Source organism: Budorcas taxicolor, chromosome 21 (assembly GCF_023091745.1).
Source record: "Budorcas taxicolor isolate Tak-1 chromosome 21, Takin1.1, whole genome shotgun sequence".
In the NCBI taxonomy this organism is placed as follows: Eukaryota; Metazoa; Chordata; class Mammalia; order Artiodactyla; family Bovidae; genus Budorcas; species Budorcas taxicolor.
In genome coordinates this window covers 35511670-35539017 of record NC_068930.1, presented here as the reverse complement: position 1 = coordinate 35539017, position 27348 = coordinate 35511670, and the positions used below count along the sequence as shown (strand labels likewise).

The 27348-nt window shown below is 48.2% G+C and overlaps 2 protein-coding genes across 2 annotated transcripts in view; one reads left to right on the top strand and one right to left on the bottom strand.

Annotated features, from left to right (window-relative positions):
• SCAPER (S-phase cyclin A associated protein in the ER) overlaps positions 1-6649 on the top strand; it is a 353763-nt gene extending 347114 nt beyond the window's left edge. Inside the window, exons 28-30 of the mRNA XM_052659727.1 lie at positions 1179-1370; positions 4170-4221; positions 6531-6649. Coding sequence (XP_052515687.1) covers positions 1179-1370; positions 4170-4221; positions 6531-6634 — 348 coding nt within the window. The 3' untranslated portion in view covers positions 6635-6649. The remainder of the gene's footprint in view (positions 1-1178; positions 1371-4169; positions 4222-6530) is intronic.
• A 7120-nt stretch (positions 6650-13769) lies between these two features.
• On the bottom strand, positions 13770-18737 carry ISL2 (ISL LIM homeobox 2). Its single transcript, XM_052660102.1, has 6 exons — positions 18680-18737; positions 17621-17810; positions 17100-17362; positions 15076-15359; positions 14284-14451; positions 13770-13886 (listed from the first exon to the last, which is right to left on the bottom strand). Exons 1-6 carry the CDS (start codon positions 18735-18737, stop codon positions 13770-13772), a joined length of 1080 nt encoding a protein of 359 aa, XP_052516062.1.
• Positions 18738-27348: the final 8611 nt, after the last annotated feature.

Here is a 27348-nt window from a genome sequence, read left to right as displayed (position 1 = left end):
CATTTCAGCTATTGAACTAAAATATGTGAACTATTACTTTGTTGATTTTGTTCTTAAACCAAACTGCATTATCATCTGAGAGTATGTTCTTAAAGTATTGTTAAAAGTACTTTGAAAACTTGTAAATCCCTATAATTTATGTTTCTCCTGCCTCTGCTGTTTCATTCTGTCCTTCTGGTTTTAATTTGAATGCAGTCCTGTCTGGGTGTGTACCTGTAAAATTGTGTTTTTCCAAGTACAATTTACAGTCTTGACCTTAGATTTTACAGTGTTCCTAACCTTCCGTGAGCTTCTTCCTATACCAAGAAATGGGGCTTCGGGTCACCCAGCTCTTTTATATTAGAACAGTCTAATCAAGGTTACTTGAAACAGATCTGATTTTGACATTTCTTAGTTTATCATATAGGCCTAGGGAGTAAGTTCGGAGGGCTTCCTTGCAAGCCCATTAATTGCCTTGCCCCATTTCTTAAAATGTACACAGTTGTAAACCTAGACTGCTTCAGGACAACAGTCTCGTTTATCTAAACAATTCTCCTTTTAGACTCAATGGCACTGATGGAAACACAGATAAGCAGTATGGATTGGAGGAAGGAACTTTTGGAGCTTTTTTTTTTTTTTGGGTGAAACTGTTCCCATTCCCCTAACAAACCCTCTTTTTCTTTCCAGGGGCTTCTCTGCGTATGGAATAAATTGATCTGTGTTCAGTATATTCCATGAGCTAGGGTAGGGGAAGACTGCAGTGGGAGGGTATAGGAGAGGGTACCGTTCTCCTGAGTGAGCTCTTGGTAGGTTTTAAGGAATATGGCTATTTTGCTTTAAGGGGAAGAGTGAAGGGTGAGGCACTGTTAGAGTAGTGCGTATCCTGAATCCATTTCGTGGGCATCCTCTCTCCATGATGAATCCATGGTTCCTCATGGATTATAAGAATTTTTAAATGGATGTAGAACTTTTGGCAGCTTTTCCTTAAGTTAGGAAATGAGATTTCTTTCTTTTCTGCTCCTTTCAAATATCACTTAAATTAAGCTCTGATAAGGAGTTAGGAGTATTTTTTTTTTCCCTCCTTACACTTCTTCAGCACGTTTTCTGTGATTCTTACTGGTACTGCTGGCTGAGGAAGCGGGACATGGGCCAGGCCAGGGCTCTATGGCAGCTGACCTGGGGTTCTGCCTCTGTTGCAGGTCATCGTGCAGTCCGGCCGCCACCCCACAGTACTGCAGAAGCTTTGCCAGCTGCCCTTCCAGTATTTCAGTGACCCACGGCTGATCAAAGTGCTGTTCCCGTCACTTATCGCTGCTTGTTACAACAACCTTCAGAACAAGATCATTCTGGAGCAAGAGATGAGCTGTGTTCTACTGGCCACATTTATTCAGGTACCTTCTATATTTATGCCAAATTCTCTGACTCTGTGTGAAAGCTAATGCGACTGAAAAATAAAAGTGAACCAGCTGTTTACCCCTGCCATCCACACCACCCCAAAATTTCACCTATTTATGTGTTTGACTGTCGTGATAGTAAAACTGGGATTTGAGTATTGTATATAATTTCTGTTTGAAGGATTTCAAGAAAAAGGTATTTTTCCAGTTAAGCCTATACTAAGGAAATGTTTTTAAAAGACTTCTTTAAGGCTTTAACTGTTACTTCATCTTGCTTTTTGTCTATTTATAGGGAATAGATAATGACTGCTGAAGAAAGAGTAAAACTGCAATTTATTTGTAAATTTTTAAATAAATATTCATATGTATATACACACAGTCAGTGTGTATATAAGAAAAAAACATTTTGTTGCTTTTTCTTAAATCTAAAACTTTTAATTATGGCCTTATATTTTTCTTATCCGGTGAAATTCTGTAGGACTCGAATCAGAATCAGTACTGTAGCAAAGCAGTATTTCCACATCTAAATTAACCCAGTCAACTGACAATAGAGAATCAATTTGGTTATTCTTTAACATTAGCTAATAGCTAATCCTGTTATTTCTTTTCTGTCATTACACAATGACATTATTTGCTGAAAATCTTCCATTCTTTTTTCAAATGTTGTACCCTAAAGCCAATACGTTCTTGTTCCATGACGTACATATGCTTAATAGGCAGTGTTTTCTGTTCATAATAATAATGAAACAGAAAGCAGAACTTTGTATTGTTATTGTTCCTTATTCTGGCTAATATACATGTATCACTTTTGAAAGGGCGTAACAGTGCCCACCTGGTTAGGATGGCTAAAGGATCCCCCAAGCTTTCTTCACCTTAGAAGTGGTTTTACATTTCTTAAACTATCCTCTATTAGATGATCAGCTAATAAACACACTGGATCAGTTATGCTTAGAAATGTTTTGTTTTCAGCTTCTTTTTGAGTCTAGATTCCAGTTTCCCAAAAAAATTTTCAAAAATATTCTGATTTATAGGTAGGGTATATATATTCAAAAAAATATTATAGTTAATAATTAAAATCTTAACGAAGTTTTATATAACCATCATATCAACGTATAGGATTCTTCATATATTCTTACAGCCTTAGGATTAAACAGGAAATACATTATAGAGAATTTTAAGACCATGATCTTAAAATTCATTCTTTCATTCCACAGGTAAATATTTAGTGCCTCTGGTGTGCTGAGCACTGCTCCAGGCACTGGAAATACAGCAGCGAGCAACACAGATACAAATTCCTGCCTTGAAATTTAGAGTCGGGGGAGTCAAACAAAAAACAAATAAATGAGCAAAATAAATAGCATGTCAGATTGTGTTAAATGCTGTGGAGAAAAGTAAGGCAAGAAGGGAAAGGGGGACAGGGACCTCCAGAGAGATGACATGCAGCTTTTTGCGGCCTATGCAAAGAGGCCTCAACCAAGACAGTGAGTATCGAGCAAAGACAATTTTGTAGCTATACCATCTTAGTCCCTTACATTTTTTTCAACTGCTTGGAAAACAATTTATAAAAATATAAATGGTATCAGAATCTAAAGTAAGGATCATATATAGTATTTTCATCTGGTGTTGATCTCAGAGTACTTCTAATTTGACTCCTCTCCATTATAGTTAATACACAATTAAATATAATTTAATATAAATTTAACACATTAACCATATATTTTAGCACAGATTTTATAAATAACTGTGGAAATTTCTTATAATGCTTATTTGGGATAGGATGTTAAAAACAAGTTTGGTTTTTTTCTATAAATTATTGTGCTCAAGAGAATGAAAGTACATTGGACTTTCGTTTATATAATGATTCTTCAAGGTCCCCTGTGTTAGATTATTAGTAGTCACTAGAAAATATTAAAAATAAGAGCTAGCAGTTTGTCCTAGGTTCCTGAAATTTCACGTATTATAGATGACCTTTTTCATGTTCCACTGAAGAGTAAAATTGCTGGACTTTAAGATTTAGCTACAGAATGGATGGACCTAAAGAATATTATACTACATGAAAGAAGTCAGAGAAAGACAATTTTTACCATGTGATTTCACTTATATATGAAATCCAAAAAATGAGACAAACATAGCAAAACAGAAACAAACTCATAAATACTGAGCACTGGTGGTTTGGAAAGTGGGATGGGGAGGTGGGCAAAACACATGAAGGGAATTAAGAGGTACAGACTTCCAGCTATAAAATCAATGTCATAGGAACTTAACGTACAGCGCAGGGAATACAGTCAGCAAATAATAACATTGTACGGTGACAGCTGATAACTAGACATATCATGGTGACCATTCTAAAATGTAGATGACTGTGGAATCACTGAGCCGCACACCTGAGACTAATGTGATAGTGTGCGTCAGTTATACTTCAATTTAAAACTTTAGCTACGGAATACCTAAGGGCTTTTATACTTGTGGGTTTTGTTTAATGTTAAAAGTCTGTCAGTATTTTAAGACAGTATTTGACTAAAGAATTCAGTTTGTTAGATATAAAACAAAGTTATACTTTCGACAGCAGGCAACAACCTGGCTGTTGGCGATACTTAGATTTGAGTCATCATTATTTGATATAAATATGAGAACCTGAATTACATAACATCAGTTTCTTAAGCTTTTATATTTGGGCTCCAAAGTATTCACGGTAAAAATAGTTATCTCAGAATTCAGAGGCATTTTTAAAGCCACTCTCAGCAAAGTTCTCTGTTCATAGCATTGATATAAAAACACTTTTCTCGTTTCACACAGGATTTTGCACAGACTTCAGGTCAGGCAGATAACCAGTCTTATCAGCCCAAAGGTATGTCTCTTTTGAAATTAAATGTCATGTGTTTGTTAGCTGGACATTTCTCACTCCACCCTTTGCAACTGTCAAGAAATCAATTTATTTCATCACCTAAAATATTTGAAGTTCAGATACAAAGTATATTTCAGAGAATAAAGAAATTGATTTTGTCATCAAACATGAGTGTATCAGAATATACAGAGAAATCCATGGAAAAAAGAAAAGCACAAAACATCTTTATATAATTTATACTCACCTCATGCAAGTTATAATAAATGGTGAATAATTACTAAAGAGCTACCTTGTAATAGAAGAGACAATCAGATCATTAATATTGGCCTACATTACTCATATAAATGCTGAAATTACATACATTTAGTTCCCTACCAGTGTTCAGAATAAAATTGTCATTGATAGTAGCCCATATGTTCCCGTAAAATTCAAGCACTTGAATTTTTTATTTAAAATAAAAATTGTAAAATTGTTTTACATGAAGAAAGAGCACAGTTCAGGGGCCAAAAGATTTACAAAAAAGGTGTTTTTCCCTGTAGCATTTCTGCTGAGGTGAGTCCTGTGATCAGAGCTGAGATGTAGAATTTTCAAGTGAATTTTTACTTTTTTAAATATTCTGCTACCCACACTGTAATTGAGAAGTGCAAGTTGCTCTTTGTCTGACTGTCATGTCAGCATCTCTGATTAATGAGACCTTCATCCAGATTTTCCCCAATTCTTCCATTAGTTTGATAGTCTTTAAAGTGGCCAGAGGTCTAGTCCCAGCAAGATCCTCTGGGGCACCCACTCAGTAGCCCTCACTGTGGGGGAGGAGGAGGTCACCCTAGGCAGGGGGTGTATGTGTGTCTCACAGTTCTTTACAATGGACAGGTGCTGAAAAGTATGTAAATGAGAATGTAACTAAAACTGTAACAGTATCATGAGAAAATGTCATGTTTTATTGGCTCAGACACTCACAAGTAAACAGAAAGCCATGCCCCTTTTTAGAAATTCAAGTCACCATCATAGTTGGCATCATTTGCCTAAGTCAGAATTAGTGTGCAAGTTCACTTCTGCCCTGACTCAGTCACAGCCTTTTTTTTAAGTTGTTGGAGGCTAGGAAAAAAATCATAATTTGTAATCGTAATTTGTTTCTATATCTTAAAAACAATGGTTTAAATTTTGAAAATGCCTAGAGAAATCTTCTACTGTATTTATTTTTAATTGTACAGCAGTTTTTTGGGTTTGTTTGTTTTTCTTGGCCAGTAAGAAGTATAGACATTCTTTTTCTTCCTTTTCCTCCTGACATAAGGATGAGTCACCATTTGCTGCCTATCTGTCAGGCATGTCCCAGGGCTGCCTCTATCTGCTTAGTTTCAACCTCTCTTTTCCAAAGGATCATCTTCTCTGACTTTCATGCTTTCCCCAATTACTATGGGATTAATCTTCAAAACAGTAAATGGGGAACTGTCCTCTACTTTGCTTAGAAAAGTCATCTCTATACTGGTGACAGCTCATAATATGCTTACCTGATTTTAAAAAATGATGATGCCACACTGTTGCTAGTCTGCACCTGGACATCTATTCCCCTATTGCTTAGAATGTCCCCATAAAATGTTTCAAGATGTTTTGAGTTCGTTGCCCAGGTGAACCTCTAAATTCTAATATGAAGCGGCTCCTGACACACCACATTCTTATTGCTAAGGAAGAATCTGGGTTTCCAAATCCTCACTGCTGGCCAGGAAACTGTTTGTTTCAGTAGCCAGTAAAGTGCCTGATAGTTCCCTCTGCTTTGTTGGGCAACTGAATGCCAGATTTGAGCATTTTTTAAAGTTATGTTTAAACTAAAATCATGTTTCAGATCAAATGGACTATTTTAGAAAACAACCATCAAGTTTATGTACAGATATAGCCTTTCCACGCTAACTTAAGGATGGAATACGTAACTGTCAGAAAACAACCATCAAGTTTATGTACAGATACAGCCTTTCCAGGCTAACATAAAGATGGAATACGCAACTCATTTTGTTCACCATTCTTATTTTCCCTATTTTCTTACTCCAGAGTCCAAAAATGGTGTTTTTCATAATAGTTTAGAGGTAACCTAGAGGTTAATGTCTGAGTAGCTTAGAAGCATGAAATAGATTATAATTAAAATATATATTATATATTTCATACTGCAGATATAGATGAGTTACCTTTACTGAAATTTGCATCGTGGTTTATTTGAAATGTATGTCTCCATTTTGGACTCAGATATCAAAGTAATTTTCATTTCTTAAATGTTGAAGACTTTAACTTGTTTACTATTCTCTTCTTTTTTCCCCTCTCAGGAAAATGCCTTGGTTCCCAAGACTATCTTGAACTGGCTAACAGATTTCCTCAGCAGGCCTGGGAAGAAGCTCGACAGTTTTTCTTAAAAAAAGAGAAAAAATAAAGGTTTTGGTTGGTTGTGTATTTGAGTACACTCATTAATATTTTAAATTGTTCAAAACATTGTAACTACTCCTTAAGAAGTTCATTTTCACATGTTTATACTCTGTAGATATGGTATATACTTTACACTATTTATAAAGACTGTAGATACTTTAATGTTCTTTCTAATTCTGTGAGTTTATTTCATTTATGCACAATAGTTTGGAGTTTGGTAACTTACATTCTATGATAATATATACTTTGCATTTGTAATATGGGTGACATTAGACAAAAAGTTAGCCAGTCTGTTTTGTTCTTGTAATAAAATAACTTATTCTGTTTGCAGTGGTGACTTTTCTTGTGAAGGCAATGCAGATTTGAAAGAAAAACTAATTCCAACTCTGGAAGTATCTTAAAGACTTACTAAAAGTTAACCTGCTTTAAATTTCCCTTATTAGGTTTGAGTAGAAGATGTTTGTAACAGTTTTACATTCTAATTACATAATATGTTCTAGCAGCTATCTGAAATTAACTCAGAGCATTGTATTCGTCTGCCTAAACTTTCCCAGCAGCCAATACCGAGAGTCTCCTATAGAAATAGGATTGCTGAATTGAAATTCTCCAAAATAAAAATTAGGGGTCCTAAAAAGATCAAACATAGTGAACCACTCTAAAGTATTTTCTCAAATAACTGCAATGAAGCCGAAGTAAAAATAAAACAGATGGTCACAAAGGTCCTGAATAGACGTTTTCACTCCTGTGCATGGGTCACAGCTGAACGGGAGGAGTGTCTGCCAGGAGATGTTGACCTTTCCATATCTTGTTCTCATCGTTTCTCCACCTTAAGCCGACGGTCAGTGCTAAGCCGTTCACTGAGTGACACTGGGAATTATTTCTGTCAGATAAGGATCAAACATTAGCAAGAAAAAAGATCTGATGGGGGGGGGATTGGTATTAATACTATAAGATTCAAGACTGGGGGCAGAGGGGACGGAAAATACAGAAGTTACACCGGATTGTTAAAAGCAAACTTACCTCTTGTTCAGGACACTTACTTTTGGATCCTCCCAAGGCTGTCGAGTTATGTGTATGCTGTTTTTACTTCTTTGCAAATAGAAAATAAAGAGGTCCAATTTCAAACGAAAGAGAAAGAAAGCAAACGCAATCCCTGTGCGTTCTGTGCTCCTACCGCCCGGCCCCCGGGGTCTTCCGCGCGCTCGGGCTGCGGGGCCCGGCTGGGCTCGGGGCTCGGGGCGGGGAAAACCCCTCGCGCTCCGGCGGAGCCCGCTCCCAGGGCTTGGCGGTGACTCGGACCGGGGCGCCAGACCCAGGGCCCGGGGCCCTCGCCGCGGCGCGCGTAGAAGCACCTCGAGCCGCGGCCGGGCGGAGCGCCGCACACCGGGAAGCCCAGTGGGCTCGGCCCTGGCGCCCGCACCTCCCCTCCGGCTGGCGGCCCGGGGCTCCTCTGTGGCCAGAGGGCCTGGGAGCCAGGTACTGGCGGCCGGCTTCTTGAGCGACCCGCCGCCGCCTGGGGCGCCCCATCCAGGGGAGGCGTTCCCAAATTCCGCTTTTCCCCGCATCTTGGGGCGTGGATACAGAATCCTTGTAGCTGAAATGAATAATCAAATATTTATAAGATTTCCTACAAGACGCTTCACAATAGAAATATGCTTATCTGGTCGGAAATTTGCCAAAAAGCCATAAGTAATTGAGACAGCTGTGATTAACCTTCCAGAAACCATACCAGAATTCGCAATTAAACATTTAATTGAATGGTCTCATTTGGTCCGCCCCGCTCTCCCCCCGCCCCCCACCCCCCGGTCCGGGAGGGGAGGAGGTTTGATTGAGACAAACCCCGGCCCCACCCGGCTGGGGAGCCTGCGAGGATCGGGCCCGGGGGCTCCTCGGGGGGTGACTCCCGACCCGCGCGGTTTCTGGAGGTCTCAAGTTCCCTACTTTATTATTGCGCGCTCCGCCGGGCCAGAATGATTGAAGCTCTAACTCCCCTGGGTTTTACGACTTCTAAACTCTCCCGGGATGGGGAAAGAACAGCGCGCAGGTGAGCGCAGGCACATCTTGCTCCAATCTACGGGGACGAGTGCCACCCACTGGCGTTCTCCTGGGGGCGGGGGCCCGGTCCCCGGTCCCCCGAGGCTCAGGGGTCACAGGTGGGCCCGCTGGGCCGAAGCGAAAGGCCTCGGCTGGGTCCAGCCTGTGAAGCTGACGATGCGACTGGGCCCAGCCGGAGCGTAGGTAACCATTGCGCCCGGGCCTTAAAGCTCAAGAATTGGCCGCCCGAGGCCCGAGAGCAGCGGCATTTGAATGCGCAACGCCGTTGCCAAACCGAACTTCCCGCTCTCGGCTGCAGCTCGCTGGCCCGGAGCTGTACGCGGCTAGTCCTTCCGAAGCCCAGCACGATCTCGGGCCCGCGGCTTCCTGCCGAGTTCCAGAGACTCTCTCTCGCTCTAGGCAGTCGGGGGCGCTGTGAGCCTCGAACCCTGAACCTAGGTCCGGAACTCGCCTCCTCTACCATTTTTCCTTCCTTCCTTCCCCAGGAAGGAAGCCACCTGGGCCAGTTCTTCCAGAGCTCCTTGCCAAGCTTTCTGAATTCTTGGGTCTCAATACTCTGGGAAGGGATTACTCCTCACTACCCCTCTTCTTCCACTTCTATCTCCCTGCTCCCACACCCGGAACCCAGAGGTCTCCCGCCTTCCATATGATACCCCCACCTTAAAGATCCTGTTTCCCACTGAGGAAGCTCTCTGCCTTTCTCAACTCCTGCCCCTCCGCTCACTCCCTGACCCACTCTCTCACGAGCCCTTGACCTTATCGATCGGGCGGTGCCCCGATGCAAAAGATGGACTTACCTAGCACTCTAGCCTTTCTGGCGTGATTTCTGCGAGGCGCCAAACTTGCTTTACAAATTGAACCACTCCCCCACAGCACTCCACATCTGGTTCCCAATGGAGTATTTCTCTGTGCCCTTTTTCGCTCCTATTACTGCTCTCAGCCTGACTCCATTTATCAGCATCTTCCATGCACAGTCTCCATCAACAAGGTGCTAGCCTGTAATTGGTCACACAATCCTCCTTATTGCACTGAATGCCAGTATCTTGAGGAAAGTTTACCTTTACATCAATCAGACCCATATTTAAAAGCCTCTAATCTTCCCTACATCAGCTTAATAAACTCTGAATTTCCTGCTTTTATCACAAGTCCATTGGGACTCTGCTGCATATAGTTTATTATTCATTCATTGTTTCCCATCTCTAGCATGCTGCTATTCAAGCAAATTCCCTTGCTCTCTTTGGTGAATACTTGTATGGGAAAACACAGCTAACTAAATGTGTGACAGCTTATGCCCTCCCCCAGACAGCAGTGGCAGAATCTCACATTTTTTAAGAGAACAATCTTAGACAATCTCTTACTTAAACCTAGTCTTTGCAGCTCTGACAAAACTAAGCTTTAAAGCTATTTCATATTCAAAACTGAAAGGCTGATTTCTGTTACAAAACTCATTAAAAATTAAAGTTCGTTGGGAATACTGCCACAGGGACTCTGAATTTCCCAGAACTGTGTAGCCTTTCAATATGTATTAAATTTTGTGGTAGGGTAGCCATAAACTTCTCCATCTCTGGGAATCTCTTTCCTGCTTCAATTACATAGAGCTACTCAAATTATTAGATAAATCTGCTGAGAAAATCTTATTCTAAGGTGAATCTACTTAAATAACTAACTCCCATTTCCCACCTTATGGCCTCTTTTATTGAACTGACTTTTTTACTACACAACTGGGTATCTCACTTTAAAAGTTCAGTAAGCATAAAATACACTTGTAATTGTTACAGGTAATTTAATTTACAAGGAAATCCCTACTGTATTACAGAAGATGTTTAAAGATGACCTGGGAGCCAGTAAAATTGATATTTATTAATGTACCTAACCAACCATAGATCTGACACCTCACCAGGGACCATCATAAGGCTTTAGAGTCAAACTCTCCTCTTGGAAACCCACACAAAACGATGTGCCCCTTTGGGTGGCTAGCAACAATCTACAGCAGAAGAGCTTCTAATGTTTTATGCCGCAGTACACACAGATACGGGGCTTCCCAGGTGTCTCAGTGGCAAAGAATCTGCCTGCCAATGCAGGAGACTCAGATTCGATCCCTGGGTCTGAAAGATCCCCTGGAGAAGGAAATGGCTACCCACACAGTGTTCTTGCCTGGAGAATCCCATGGACAGAGGAGCCTGGTATGCTACATAGTCCTCGGGGTCAGTCATATGCAACTTAGCAACTAAACAACATCAACACATAGCTACAGGTATCCTAAATACACAGTAACCACTTCGATCAGAATAATTTCCGAATATTCAAAAACAGACACACTCATAAAAATATCCAAAAAGGAATTAGATTGATCTATGGATGGCAAGGAAGAAGTGACTGTAATTAGATAGGCAGATGTTTCCATCTGTAGCATTAAAATACTGCAATCTGTCAAAAGCAAAAATTCAAAGCTAATTAACAACCATAATGAAAATTTTCAAATTCAAGAACCTGTTATTTCCTTTTTAAAAAAGACAAAACCCAATATTCTGGATCAATCAAAATTTTCAGTGGTCAACCAGAAGGTAAAAGGAAATATCTGTATTTCTGTTTGGGAGGGAAGAATTTAAGTTAAGGGAACAAACCCTCAAAGTCTCTAACTCTGATTATTAAAACCGTTTCTGGGCACTTGAGAGGTAAAGCTGGTCCTCATTAACCCTAAATATCTCTTCCTTTATCTCTAAGTTTGCAGCACCATTTCCTAAATCCTGAAGAAGAATAGTCTCTTTAACGTCTGTGCTAGCATCACCTTGACTTTCAGGAAGTAAAATATAAATGTGGCCCAATTTTCCCACCTCCTCCCATTTTCTTTCAGTAATTGCCAGCTTTGCTGCTAGCCTCCCCTTACTAATGGGGGGGGGGCGGGGGAAGGGGAGAAATTCGCTTTCAGAATTCCGCCATCAGCTCAGCTGAAACACCTACAGTGGCCTCTGGCCATCCAAGCAGCCCATGGCTTTTTAACAGCAGGCATCGACTTCTGTGTCCAAAGACCAAAGATGCCCCCTCCGACACATTTTTCCTTACCAGGCCCTACCTGAGCTAAGATGGCAACAATAGTAAGGGCGTTGCCCTCTTTCAAAACAATTCCTGGACAAAGGATATACCTTTGGGATCTTTTAACTTGGTAGGACAAGGAAACAGAAACCCAATGCCAGAGATTCTTCAAGAGTAGTGCAATCACTGGTAGGCTGGCAGCTTTCTGAGTCCAAGTGAGGGCTGGTTTAGGAAAAGAATTATCCCAGGCTGCCAAAGGGTTAACTATTTGTGAAGGGTAAAACCTGAGCCTCCCGGTTTTTTTGTGCTTGCCCGGGGGCCTGCTAGAGATTCAGTATCTCCCGGTTATTTCCTGCGATCACTAAAGCCAGTTTTCAAGAAAACAAGTCGCAGGGGTTTGAAATGTCACACCAAGTGACCTGGGCACGGCATATCCAGGGGCCATTCCCAGCCCCCTCCCACCCGAGCCAGCTCCCGCCCCCTGCATTTCGGGTCTGGAAAGAAAATAAACCAACGACACGCCAGACTGGTTCTGGGTGGACTTCTTTTCCCTGGCAGCCGCGATCCTAGCGGGGGCTTGTTGTGGCTCCTTCAGTGTATCGCTTGCAGGTGATGCCAAATTCAGATAAGGAGCCGCCGCCCGGCCTTCTCTTCTGTCTAGACGGGGGAATTAATAAATGCAGCGAGATTGATCACGTCGCGCATCCACTCTGGGGACAGCGCCGAGGATGAGCCGTTAAGGCCCCCCTTTTCGACCCCAGGGCCCGCTGGCTAGCCTCGTGGCTCGGTGGCAGGGCCCGCGTGGCAGGCGAGCGAGGGTTCTGGATGTGGGGGCTCGGGTATCCAGACCCGCGGGAAGAGAACCGCACGCATGTAGGGCCCGAGTGCACCGGGCCGAAAAGAGTCGGAGGACCTTGAAGAACTCCAGGTTGGGTTCGGCTCCGGGAGCTAAGGCAAGGTTGAGACGGAACCGCTCGCCCCAACAATCGGAACAGCCGACAATTGGATCATCGCAGGTTTCCCGGCCGAACAGTCACCCCGTTGCCCCGCGGGCTTCTGCGGCGAAACGCCAGGGACGAGGAACGAGCAGGGGGCGCGCCGGCTTCCGGAGGGCCTGGGCGCTCGAGCGCTTCGGAGGCCTCGCGGGGCCGCAAGGGGCGCACGGAGCGCAGACACCCAGCCCCGCCCCCCTCGCGACGCCCAATCCCCGCCGGGCCCGCCCCCGGGCGGCGCGGGAGCACGCGGGCCAGCGGTGCGCGAGGCGCGGGCACGAGCCGTGGGCCCTGGGCCGAGTGTCGTTTTCGTTGAAAGAAGCTCCAAGCTGCAACCTGCGTTCGTCCAGCCCTCCCGCTGCACCAACAGCACACAGGAGCAGCATCACATAGGGTTATTATTTCTTTTTTATTAAGATCAAAATATTTGTCCCACTATGAACTGGCTGTCCTCACAATAAATAACAATAACTTACGTTTTGTTCGGCAAAGGCTCACACACTCTGTCCTCCGTCGACTGATAATTTAAAACATTTTCAAGGAAAGTCTCGTTTCTACTTTTTTCCGGCAGTCATGCGCTTCGGGGGATTGAGTGTCTGTTCCTTTGGATTGCCCCCGTCCTCTTCCCCGCTAGAGAGCGGGCAAAGCCACCAGGAAGCGCGGGGCCGGGCCGGGGCAGGAGCCATGGTCCGCGGGGGCGAGCGCGAGGCTTGGCGGGCGCGGGACCTACCCCGCGCGAGCTCCACGCACAGGTGGGTACGTGGACGGGGGGCGCCGCGGACCGAGGGAGAGGAGAGGGCAGAGCTAACGCTAGTCAACCCAAATTCTGGTTTTGTAAAAATAAAAGTCCTCGGAGCGGGGCTCTCCAGTCTGGTGAAAGCAGGTTGCGTCCAGGCGATTTTGGCTGTCCCGACCTCCTCTCTCAGTCCTTTCTCTCTTTAAATAACAACAATCATAGTTACAAAGGCGAGAGAGTTTTCGGAGCTGGTATGGCCTGAGCATGGGTGAGTCTCATGCAGGGAGCATGCGAGGTCCGCGGGCTGGCCGGGAAGGGTCCCCCCCTCACGTCTCCACGGGACTCGGCACCATGCTGTTGGGGGTGTCCGGGAGCTGCGAGGACAGAGAGGTCACGTCGCTGCCGGAGGAGTTGCCTAGGGAGCCGGACTCAGAGAAGGAGACCTGGGGCATGGGAGACACCGGGAAGGAGCGGGTGAAGACGTGCCCGAGCTGGTTTTCCCGGGCCGCCAGCTCCCTAAGGTATCCTTAGGACAAGTCTTCGGGTGGGAGCGTGCCCTTGGAGAAGTCGGCCCGGCCCCCAGGCGCACGCAGGAGTATTAGGGCGGGCGGGGGCACGGGTGGATTAATCCCTCGACCTCTCCTCCCGGTGCTTTAATCCAGGGAGACCTGGTTTAGAACCAATTATGGGCCGGGTTGCGGTTACAGCTACCAACCTCCCCCTTCTCCCAGCCCCTGTTCCCCTGAAAGCCCCCCACCCCTTCCCACCTTGGTTAAGTGACTAAATCCACCCCACCTCCCCCGGAGCCCAGCCGTCCAGGCGGGTAGAGCAGGTCCTCACCAGCTGCTGGAAGGCGGGTTGATCCAGGTCACTCTGGAGCGCGAACTCGCTGAGCGCTTTCCACGGCGGCTGGTACGTCTGCACCTCGACTGCACTGCCCTGCACGGCGCTCTCGTGGCGGATGGGGCTGCCTGCCACCAGGGGCGTCCCGGTCAGTCCCTGGAGACTCTGCGGAACAAGCAGAAGAGGGGAGGCAGAAGAGTTGGGTCTTGCGTTTCCCGCCACCTTTGAGACCGGGACCCCAGGCCCTGGCACATGATTTGGAGCCTGAAACTGTTTGGGGAGGCATGCACTTGTCCGCAGCAGCCGAGTGAGCCTGCCTTCTCCACTGGAAGACACCCCGGGCCCCAAAACAGCCACCACGGGCCAGTCAGTGCTGGAAGTCAATACCGCAAGGGAACAAAACGCGAGGGCTGCATTCCCACCCCCTCTCCGGGTTTGCAGAGGGAAAGTGTTCAAACTGAGTCCCGCTGAGATGGACACAACCCGCCCCTACATGCTGGAGCTTAAAACCAGGCTGCCTTGGGCTCCGAACTGAGCCCCCGACCCCAACTCCGATCTACCGCTGGGGCTGGGGAAGACCTGACCTCAGATACAATAATTAAGGTGCCTTCCAACCCCAAGGTAAGCCTCGCTCTGAAAGCACGAAGACACGCTATTTGGAGTAAACAGTTCCGCCCTGGATCTCCCGAGAGCCGGCCCAGAAAAGGGAGCGATGCGGCGCGCGAACCCAAAGCTCCCCCGACCCGACCTCCAGCTCCCCGACACGACCGCCAGCTCCCCGACGCTCACCGTCTTGTCGCTGTGCTGCTGCTGCTGCAGTTGCTTCATGAGGATGGATTTCTTCTTGTCCTTGCACCGCTTGTTCTGGAACCAGACGCGGATGACCCGCGGGCTCAGGCCGGTCATCTCCACCAGCTGCTCCTTCATGAGCGCGTCGGGCCGCGGGTTGGCGGCGTAGCACGTCCGCAGAGTGTGGAGCTGCTTCTCGTTCAGCACGGTTCGCACGCGGGTTGTCTTCTCGGTCTGTTTGTGCACGTGCGGGCGCAGCGAGGGCTGCCGGCCGGATCCTGGGTCTGCGAGGGAGCGAGAGGTGAGCCAGCGGCCGCCACCCACTCCCCCTGCGCCCCGCCCCGCGGCGGCCGAGCCCCGCGGGGCCCGATCTCGTTGTCTTTTCTTCAGTTCATTTCGTTTTCTGGTTGTCTGTTCTCCCTTTCCGTCTGTTCGCCCTACCCGGAGAAAGATGTGCACTTTCGTCCCTTCCCTAGTTCCTCCACCGGGCTCCCCGCCGCGATCCCCGCAGAGCAAGCAGGGCCTGGGAGCTCCGAGCGAGGCCTGTGCAGGACAGAAGTGGCTGCACCCTGCTGTGCCTCCTCCGCTAAACCGGACCGTCGGAATACCCGCAAGGGTTCCGCGGGACTAGGGAAGCCCTCCGGAAGAGACGAAGTTTCAGAAGAAGAGGAAGGAGGCGCGCCTGGGACGCTGGAAGGGGAAGGGGCCCGAGCGCCGCGCTGCATCGGGACAAGGGGGCCTGTCTGCCTCTCCCCGAAGAGACCGTCTCCCTGATTCTGGGGCCGCTCAGACAGGGCCAGACCGTGTGTCATTAAGACCTGGCCTGGGGTCAGGAGTGGGTCTCCCGGGCCTGGAACAGTTCCTTTCTAACAGCCCTTGGACTTCGGCCCCAGGATCTCCTTGCGGCCGTTCTCCCGGCCGGCCCACAACCGCTGGCACTCTCCTCACTCGGCCTTGGGTTCTCTCAACCCCAGGTTGGGTAGAGTCAGGTACTTATTTAGGGCCCTATTCCGGTGGACGGAAACCTTCAACAAACAAAGGAGAGACCAGGGTTCACTCAACACTGGCATCACACCCCCATCTGAACCAGGTCTACCTACCCTTGGATACAAGTCGCACTGTTTCAAATTATATCCCCTTCCAGGCATTTCTAGGTCTGGATAAATATTCATAAACAGCCCTTCTAACTCTATGTCCTCATTCTATACTAAAGAGAGGGCCAGCAAAAGCTCGATCCCTTGGAGCACACAACGCCCAGAGGCTCAGCCTGGTCTGCAGACTGACGCTTCAGGTCTGTGGCTACTCGCTGGTAACTGCTCAGCTGGAGTCACCATTCCCACCGGCTCACCACACACTTAGAACCAGCCTCTGGCCATCTTCTGATTATGACCTAGAGCATCCCCTGGGGTGTTTGCCATTATCCCTGAATCCACTGGGCTTCCACTTCTTTCCCACCAAGAAACGTTTGGCTACATTGTTCATCAGACTGGGCCTCAAAAGAAAAACGCAGACATTTCACTCCCTGTTGGCTGGTGAGCCTTCAGAGCTGTGCCGGTGGACTTCTGCCTGGCTGAGCCCAGCTCTAGGCTGGGAACTGTATTCCTCACACACATACCCCCAGGCAAACCTGTCTTTTCTCTCCGGCAACACACAGACTGCTTGAAATTCCCAGTACAAGGTCCTTAGAGTCACCACTTGAGATGCCCCGGTGTCATTTACCTTCCTCCTCCTCCTACTAACCGTGTCCCACACATTCCTGAGAACACAAATCTCCACAATTCCGAACACTCATACACACAACCCCGGCTCACGTTTACCCACACGCAATTTTCCCGGTCACACACGAACATACACTCCGTCACGTTCCAAGCAGAGTTCTGCACTCACCCAGAAACCCCCACAATGCTGGCAAACGGAAACACACCCCAGTGACAAGTTTTCGTCCGAGCACAAGCACCCGTCTAAGAACACACACACCCACATGTGCACTGCACCCCGGAGCTGGCGGCGCAGTGCCGGCTTACCTGGCAGATGCAGGCCGCGGGCGCCGGGAAGTGGGCCGGGGCTGCGCGGGCTGCCGGCCGCCGCGCGCTCGAGCAGGAGGCCGTGGTCGGCGCGGCAGAGCAGCTCGTGCTCCCGCAGCGAGAATTCGTCTCCGGGCAGCAGCTGGCGGCTGCACACTGAGCAGCGGAAACATTCGATGTGGTACACGCTGTCCCGCGCCCGCATCACCAGATCGCTGCTGCTGAAGCCCACCTGGCACTTGGCGCACTTGATGCCGAAGAGCCTGCGGGCCCAAGGCACGGGCGTTGTCAGCATAGGGCCTGTGGCCGGCCTCGCCTGCCGCGCTGCTACCCGCCCAGGGCACACGCGCCCAGGAGGCTTTGTGGTCGCGAGGGTGGCTGCGGGGACCAGCCCTCGGGGGTTCCCAGGCCGGGAGACGAGTGGCGGCGCGCGTTCGGGGCGGGGACATGCAGGCGGCCTGCCATTCTCGAGCCCGGGCCCCAGCGGGCAGTGGAGCAGCCCGGACACTTGCGGGCCTCACCTGACGTAGTCCCGCTTGCAGTAGGTCTTCCCGTCTCTCACGAAGCACGTGCACGTCTCGTCCAGGTACTGGCTGCACTCGGCGCACTTGAGGCAGGCGGCGTGCCACTCGAGGTCTGGCGACACCCGCAGGATAAACTGATCGTGGATCTGACTCCCGCAGCCCACGCACATGGCCGTCCCGGGCTTCTCTGCCGGGAAGGGCGCGGAGCCCGCGTCAGGCCTGGCTGCCCGGACCCCGGCCGAGGCCGCTCCAGCCCCAACCCAACCCGCTCGCTCTCTCTTTCAAGAACTGGGACCACAAGATAAAAAGGAAATGGGCTTTGCAAAGGTCCAGATAATTGTAAACGAAAAAAAAAAAAAAAAAAACGAAGAAACACAATCTTCTGAATCTGTGAAGGCTTTTAGTCTCTCCCCACCCCTTCCTCAGTTTTGGGTTTGTTTTTTTTTTTTTACGGTATTACATTCACTTGGACACAGGCGTTTTATTGATATCTCCTGTAACTAAAAGCTAAGATGTAAGTGAAAAGAAAGGGTAAATAGACATTTAAGCCCTGCGGACGCCACCCCATCATACTGAACGGTGATGTTCCGGCATTTCCGTCCGCACACTCCCTCTCTCCGCGACTCCCTCCTATCCCAACAGACACATCAGCTTTTAGCAGAGTCTCTGTTCATCCTCCTTGACATTTTTTAGCTTAAACATCCCAGATTAAGCTAAAGAAATCTTCCTTATTTGAAAGGCCGAAAGACAAGCAAGCAAAAAAAAAAAACCCACATCCCTAAATCAAACTATTGCCCTAGCGCAAAACAGAAGCAGATTTCACAGCCCGAGGTCAGCCTAGCAGGCTTGAGAAAGAATGTTTAATTATAAACTAAAACAACAGGATTCCAAAGGATAAGCGGTCCTGCAGGAAAATCTATTCGTTTTGATTTTTTCTCTCAGTGTTCTGTCAAATAGAAGCCACTTGTAGAATCCGCTAAACATTCTTCTGCATTAGAAATATCGCATATTAAGCGCACACACACACACCACACACATATACAGAGAAAGACTTACTCTTGGAATGATCCCCCATAGTACCTAGAAAAGGATAGTGAAAAATAATATCCACCATGCAGAAAAGAGATGTGCGCAAAGCGTGCGGCCAGGGGCAGAAGGACGAGGGTCGTGCGCCCAGCCTCGGCTCTTGCTAACTAACTCCTCCTGCCCCGCGGAGTTGAAGGAGCGATTCCGCACCGGCCCGCACGCAGCATGACGTCAGCACGCACTCGCCCGTGGCCGGAGCTGGGGGCGGAACCTGTGGCGTCACGAAGCTTCCCCATAACCGCGGGGTATGCGGGGGAGGTGTTAGGGACTTGGGGGCTGACGGGCGGGGTGGGGTGGAAGGCGGCAGTGACAGGGGATTGGCTGGAAGGAAATGAGCCAACCCTGATTGGCCCAGAGTGAACAATGGAGCGCGGCCCCCTCCCCGGAAACCTACAAGGATCCTCATTCTGGCCCCGGGTCGGGCTATCCCGGCTGGATCTTGCGTCACTGCTGAGCTGTCTCCGCGACCGCCGCAGCTCTTAGCTTCCTCTTAGACTTGCGGGGCGGTCTCCCCAGGCGTGCTCGAGCAGGGTGATGAATACCTGGGGGAGTAAAGGGCGGAGGTGTCTCTTTTAAATGCTCCTTTCTTTCATTAACAACAGCAAAAAATACTCCCTCTTGTGAGGAGAGTTGGGGAGAAGGTGGTCTGTTTGGACAAGACTTTCACCGTCCAGGCGGTGAGCGTTCTTCTCTCAGACGCCTTTGTTCTCAGGGTCCAAGCTAGAGAGAGAGGTTAAGGGTTTGGGTAAACTCTATTTAGACGTTCCCCACCCGTCTGCCTGCGGAAAACTTCTTCGAGTTGGAGCGTTAGGTGGATAGCACCAGAACGCAGAATCCGAGGACCCTCGCCAGATCCAGACCCCAGCCTTGACTTGCATTTGGGGCGAGGGTGTAATTTGACACGGACTCCCTCATTCTTTTCCCCACTCGAATAGCACAGCTCCTTCTAGGAACAAGACTGGGGTCGAATGTGTGTCTCACTTCTAGAATAAACGATATTTATAAACTCTTCTGTTTTATTTCACAAACGAACTGCAATGCAAATAATTAGAAACAAATGTGGTGCGCAGGGCGATTTACTATCCGTGCAGTGGCTTGTCGTTAGAAAACCTGCGACTTCTAAGCAAAGTCTAGGTATTTCTTTCTTTCAAAGAAATTGCTGTGGGTTTTGTCTGAAAGGGTTCAAAGACTGGCCCATGAATTATAAATCACATTTACCCAACCAGGGTGGCTGTTGTTGTTTTTCCCATTAAAAGGTGTACCAAGAACTTGGTGTACGCTTGAGTGGGGCGCAGGTGGGCTCCTAGGCTTTATAAAATGCCTCCACGGGAATCTCAGATCCGACCCACGTCGGCCTGAGGGCACCGTGGAGCTCCGCGACCCTTCTGCTAAAAACGTAAGGCTTGTCGGCCTCACGCTCTGGACTGCTTGCCGGGAAATGGGTGCAGTCAAGTACGCAGGGAGAGGCTTTGCTGAGAGCTGGAGCTAGATCCTCAGCGCACACTGAACTCACTACCCGAGGACGGTCCCCGCACGGCCTGCCAGCGCCCCTCCGCCGGCCAGCGCTGTGCTGGGCGCTTCACGTGGTAGCCCCGTCGGGCTTGAAAGACTTTTAACCACCGCCGCTACCTTTGTAACTTCTGGTCTTCTCACTGCCCGGTTTTTCAGCACAGCCTACCAGCTGCTGTGCCCACATGCCATTTCTTGAGTCTTTGGCCACTTAGCGGCCCGAACAGCACTCACCCTCAGTGTATGTGGAGCACGTCGGGGTGGGAAGAATACTGCGTTTGAATAACGTGTCTATGAAAATAAACGGGGTTGAGGAAGGAGGGAGCCGTTATGGGTGTATATGGCTGCACGCGGCCACTCTGTGACCGCAGGCATGTTATTTACTTCTCTGACCTTCAGTTTCCTCATCTGTAAAATGGGGTCAGTCAGTTCAGTCGCTCAGTCGTGTCCGACTCTTTGCGACCCCATGAATCACAGCACGCCAGGCCTCCCTGTCTATCACCAACTCCCGGAGTTCACCCAAACTCATGTCCATCGAGTCGGTGATGAGATCCAGCCATCTCATCCTCTGTCGTCCCCTTCTCTTCCTGCCTCCAATCCCTCCCAGCATCAGAGTCTTTTCCAATGAGTCAACTCTTCACATGAGGTGGCCAAAATATTGGAGTTTCAGCTTCAGCATCATTTGTTGCAAAGAACACCCAGGAATGATCTCCTTTAGAATGGACTGGTTGGATTTCCTTGCAGTCCAAGGGACTCTCAAGAGTCATCTCCAACACCACAGTTCAAAAGCATCAATTCTTCGGCGCTCAGCTTTCTTCACAGTCCAACTCTCACATCCATACATAACCACTGGAAAAACCATAGCCTTGACTAGACGGACCTTAGTCGGCAAAGTAATGTTTCTGCTTTTGAATATGCTATCTAGGTTGGTCATAACTTTCCTTCCAAGGAATAAGCGTCTTTTAATTTCATGGCTGTAATCACCATCTGCAGTGATTTTGGAGCCCAAAAAAATAAATTCTGACACTGTTTCCACTGTTTCCCCATCTAATTCCCATGAAGTGATGGGACCAGATGCCATGATCTTAGTTTTCTGAATGTTGAGCTTTAAGCCAACTTTTTCACTCTCCTCTTTCACTTTCATCAAGAGGCTTTTTAGTTCTTCACTTTCTGCCATAAGGGTGGTGTCATCTGCATATCTGAGGTTATTGATATTTCTCCTGGCAATCTTGATTCCAGCTTGTGCTTCTTCCAGCCCAGCATTTGTCATGATGTACTCTGCATAGAAGTGAAATAAGCAGGGTGACAATATGCAGCCTTGACGTACTCCTTTTCCTATTTGGAACCAGTCTGTTGTTCCATGTCCAGTTCTAACTGTTGCTTCCTGACCTGCATATAGGTTTCTCAAGAGGCAGGTCAGGTGGTCTGGTATGCCCATCTCTTTCAGAATTTTCCACAGTTTATTGTGATCCACACAGTCAAAGGCTTTGGCATAGTCAACAAAGCAGAAATAGATGTTTTTCTGGAACTCTCTTGCTTTTTCCATGATCCAGCAGATGTTGGCAATTTGATCTCTGGTTCCTCTGCCTTTTCTAAAACCAGCTTGCATGTCTGGAAGTTCACAGTTCACGTATTGCTGAAGCCTGGCTTCGAGAATGTTGAGCGTGTGAGAAGAGTGCAATTGTGCGGTAGTTTGAGCATTCTTTCGGATTGGAATGAAAACTGACCTTTTCCAGTCCTGTGGCCACTGCTGAGTTTTCCACATTTGCTGGCATATTGAGTGCAGCACTTTCACAGCATCATCTTTCAGGATTTGAAATAGCTCAACTGGAATTCCATCACCTCCACTAGCTTTGTTCATAGTGATGCTTTCTAAGGCCCACTTGACTTCTCATTCTGGGATGTCTGGCTCTAGGTGAGTGATCACACCATCGTGATTATCTGGGTCGTGAAGCTCTCTTTTGTACTGTTCTTCTGTATATTCTTGCCACCTCTTCTTAATATCTTCTGCTTCTGTTGGGTCCAGACCATTTCTGTCCTTTATCGAGCTCATCTTTGCATGAAAGTTCCCCTGGTAAAATGGGGTAGGGGGGTAAGGATGGTGTCTACCTCTACAGTTGTAAGAATTATTCTCTGGAATAGGTCAGAACAATATCTGGCACATAGTGCTGCTGCTGCTGCTGCTGCTGAGTCGCTTCAGTCGTGTCCGACTCTGTGCGACCCCATAGACGGAAGCCCACCAGGCTCCCCTGTCCCTGGGATTCTCCAGGCAAGAACACTGGAGTGGGTTGCCACCTCCTTCTCCAATGCATGAAAGTGAAAATTGAAAGGGAAGTGCAATAGTGGTAAATATGACACTTATCATTATGGCTTTATATTGGGAGTGTGTGTGTACACTGTGCCTTACCTGTTCCCGGTGCCTGCCTGCCTCTGGGTGTGGAGGGGAAGTCTATCTGTGTGTATGTGTTATCTGATGGTTTCTTTGTGCATTTCCATGTATGCTTGTTCTGTGTGTCGCTTCTGTGGGGATGGAGGCTCAGAAAGTGTGGTCTGAGTGAAGAGTCTGTGTACAGATGATGTCTGTGTAGTTGGGCACAGTCTCAGAACTGGGAGGCAGTATGTGGTAGGTACCCTTCTGTAGTGAACTGAAAAAGGTGCTCTTGGCTGCTTCTCCTCTTTCCCCAACGGCTCTGGGCCTGGCCAGACTTTCAGCACCCAGCTAGGAGCAAGCAAATCAATTAACTCAATGGCTCAGGCAGCCAGGAGGGGGCGGCTCTGGGCTGGAATCCTAGGTCTAGACTGTTAATCTCTTGGGCCAAGAGAAATTCCTCCTACAACCCAGAAATACCAATTGTTTGAGACCTTATTAGGGAAGGGGGTGTCTGGGGGACCGTGGGCAGGGGTGGGAAGGAGGGCAGGTGTTGAGGGGGCAGTAGGATGAGTAGTGGATCTCTCCTGGGATGTCAGGTAGCCGGGTCATAAACCAGTATTTCTTTCAGTCTCCATCATGTGCTGCTGCTGCTGCTGCTGTTAAGTCGCTTCAGTCGTGTCTGACTCTGTGCGACCCCATGGGCTGCAGCCTACCAGGCTCCTCCGTCCTTGGGATTTTCCAGGCAAGAGTACTGGTGAGTGGGTTATGTGCTAAGGCCCTGTTATTAGCCTATTAGGTCTTTACAGCAATGTGATGAGGTGGGTGGGCCTCCCAGGGGGCTCTAGTGGTAAAGAACCCACCTGCCAATGCAGGATGACACAGGAGAAGTGGGTTCCATCCCTGGGTCAGGAAAATCTCCTGGAGGAGGGCATGGCAACCCACTCCAGTATTCTTGCCTGGAGAATCCCATGGACAGAGGAGCTTGGTGGGCTACAGTCCACGGGGTCACAAAGAATCAGACATGACCGAAGTGACTTAGCACACACGCACACGATGAGGTGGGTAGTGCTAGATTCCTTCAATCCCCGAGGAAACTGAAACTTAGGGAGGTGACATGATTGCTTCTGGTCACAGGATGAATCAGAACTGGCGTTCACAGCAGGTCTGCCCGGCTCCACAGGCTTCGCTGCTTCCGCTGTGGTCGAAGGCCCACGAGTGTGGGTCCCTCTGTCACCAGCTTCGGTTCTCTGCAGCTAGAAAATCAAGGACTGTTTTCAAGACCCCTCCACCTGGGTCTCCTGGGTCACAGCCATCCTTGAAAGACAGCACAAGAGTGAGAGAAGCAAAAATCCTTTTCCCCTGGCACAGCCACAAGGTGCCGTCGATCTGACCCTGCCTTGGGTATCTGCTTTCCTGATACTCCCACAGTCCCCTTCTCCATGTCCCAAACTACAGACCACAGGTGATCTGGGGGCCCTCCATTTCTGGGCTTTAGAGGACCCTCTACCCTTACAGGGAATAGCAGCTTGAGCTCCAGAGCTCTATATATTCCATAAAACTAGCCCCGGCTATGACTCTCCTCCTGGGAAGATTCTGGAAGCACAGAGAAGTCTCTCTGGATTCCTTTTCCCCAGACCTCCCCCACACCACCATTGCTGCCTTAAACTCTACTCACAATTCCCCTAAAAGATGGGCTTACTTTTCAGAAATCCTTGAGAAAGCACAGAACAGGTGCTCACTCACAATACAGGGACAGCCGCTCCTACCCTGAAAACAAAACCTGAAAGAAAGAGCAGGAAGAAATCTGGGGCCTGGGAGTAGATCACAAAGCAGGCTTTATTATCTTCCAGTTTTGCTTAGTCGAGCCTCCCTTCTTTCCTTCTAGAACGCCCGAACGAAAAAGCGGCAAGACCCTTTGGAGACTTTCTCTTTCAGGCGTTTGTCTGACAGACAAAAAGCTTCAGGCCGGAGAGGTGGTCATCCTTGCCTGGCCTCCTCCTCCTCAAGCACAGAGCTCACAGACAGCTCCCACAGGCCTGGACATGCACACACACTCAGCTTCCTTCCCCACTACCTGCCTTCCTGTTCTTACCCACTCAGGAGACATTTACCTGCCGCAAGATATTTTGTCTCCTATTCATCATCATGGAACCACATATATGGGGAATAATGTGGGGCTTAACCTTCATGTTCAGAATCATCCTTATCACAGCTAACATACAGGATTCTAACTTGGACCCACCTTCACACACAGGACTGCTAGTGTGTCACAACAATTCTAGGAAGGAGTTACTATTGTTAAAATTATCCCTGTGTCTGGGACTTCCCTGGTCATCGAATGATTAAGAATCCCCCTTGCAATGCAGGGGATGTGGATTTGATCCCTGGTTAGGAACCTAAGATTCCACATGCCACATAGCAACTAAATCTACACACTGCAACTACTGAGCCCCTGTGCCACAGCTAGAGAGTCCATGCACTGCAACGGAAGATCCTGCAGGACGCAGCAAAAATCTTGCATGCTGCAACTAAGATCCAATGCAGCCAAGTAGATAAAAGTTATCCCTGTTTCACAGATGAAGACCTTGAGGCTTGGAGATATTAGGTAATTTGTTCCAGGTTTCATAGCCAGTGGAGCCAGGGTTTGAACCAGACTCTCTGCCCCCTGACTTGCTGGTAGTATCACTACACTATATGACCTCTGAATCACTCACAAAGGGCATGTCACAGACACACTGTCCACCCAACACAAAGGAAGCTGTTGCTAGCAATGGGAGCATTAATCCCCCTGTGAGTAGCAGAGAGGAAACTGAAGGCCAATGACCTGTCTTCCAGCATGTAAGTGAAAAAGATGGAGCTGGAAGCCAGGCCCCTTGACCCAGGCCAGGGGTCTTCCTGCTGGAGTTCTTTGGGATGGGATTTCTCTTTGCCCACCTGAGGACCTGGGCTCTTCTCTGGCTCCTGCCTCCATCCCCTTCCCAGCCCACACCCTTGTCTCCAAAGGCAGCTGGAGACATTGTACAGAGGAGGCCAGAAGGGGTCTCACCACCATATCATCACCACCATAGGCTTCTGAGAGCTTGACTTCGGGGGGAGTTGGGCACCATGTTTCAGACAGCAGCTCAGGCCTGGGAAGAGCAAGAAACTTGGCAAATCAGAGTCAGATTCCAGGTCTCCTGATATCCAGACCCATCCTCTCTCCCCAGGCTCTCTTGCCTGACCCCCACCAGCTTCCTCTGAGCAAAGGCACCCAGTGACATGGGGCGGACCCATCCCTCCCTAACTTTCACTGAACACTTGCTTCTGGCCAGGTCTTGGGCTAAGCCATCTTAAGAGGTCTCATTTAAAGTTCCCAACAACCCCCAGGACAGACTGGATTACATAATATGTGGATGCCAGTGCAAAATGAAATGTGGTGTCCCTTGCTCAAAAATTAGTAAGAATTTCAAGATGGCAGTATCAAAACATGAAACCAAGGATGAGGCCCCACATGGTGCATCTCATGAAGCTGACTCTACATCTAAGGTATTGAGACAGGTCTTTTTACCATCTTTCAGCAGCTCAGAAACAAATAAATTAATAACCTAAATGAGTTAATACATCTAGTAAGAAGGGAGACTGAGACTTAAACCCACTAGTCCATGAAACTAGTTATCAACTTTCGCTATGTGAGTCTGTCCAGATGGGATGAACTTACTTGTTGGTTACTTTGTTTATAGTGGACATGTGACAAAGGTCGTTCTGTGTTAAGAAGCCCGGTCTGTAGCACTCTTGTCCTTGGGGGATCAATACAACCATTATAGAAGGATGAGAAGAAGTAGCCCTTTAAAAACGAAACCACCTGGAAGCCTTTGTTTCTTTCCAAATCACACCCTCATAGCTGCAGGGGATAACCTGCCAAGCATCCCAGGAGGGGAAGTGAAGTGAAGTGAAGTCATTCAGTCGTGTCCGACTTTGCGACCCCATCGGCTATAGCCTATCAGGCTCCTCCATCCATGGGGTTTTCCAGGCAAGAGTACTGGAGTGGGTTGCCATTTCCTTCTCCAGGGGATCTTCCCTACCCAGGGATTGAACCCAGGTCTCCTGCATTGTGGGCAGACGCTTTATCCTCTAAGCCACCAGGAGGGGAGGAAATCATAAAAAAAGACCCATGCTGATGGCTTTAGGGACAGTTGTGTTTTTCCTAGCTTTCCAGAAGGGGAATCCCCAGCTGGCTCAGGTGGCCTGGATATGGTTCTGAGCAGTCTGGCCCCAGGCACTGGCATTCCTGGCTGACTTCTGTCAGCCAGCAGCCTCTAGAAGGGTCTACCTTCTAGAGTGTGGTTTCATCCTATCACTATCCCTCTGCCAAGATCAGGATACTGAGCAAAGGGAGAAAGAAAGGGAGAGAAGGAAAGAGGGAAAGACTGAGCTCCAAAAGGAATAGAATCACCAAACCAAGATTGGGTGGTTTTGCAGAAAGGATGGCCTCGTACCAAATGGTCCAGGCTAAGGCTAGGGCCCCTGGTTGGACACGGTGCCTTCACTGAAACAAGGCTAAGGAGGAGAGGAGGATGAAGGGAGGTGACACAGTCTCTCCTTGACCAAACTTTAGCCAGGCTTCTCTGAGCCCTTTCTCAACTAGACCTCAGTCTTAGCCTGTAGATTGGAGCAAAACACTAACATAGTCTCTCACATCTCAAGTCCACATCCCTAGGATCACCCCAGCCCCGCTTAAAGTGTCTACCTGAAAATACTCGAGAGTGCTGAAAGAATTTAC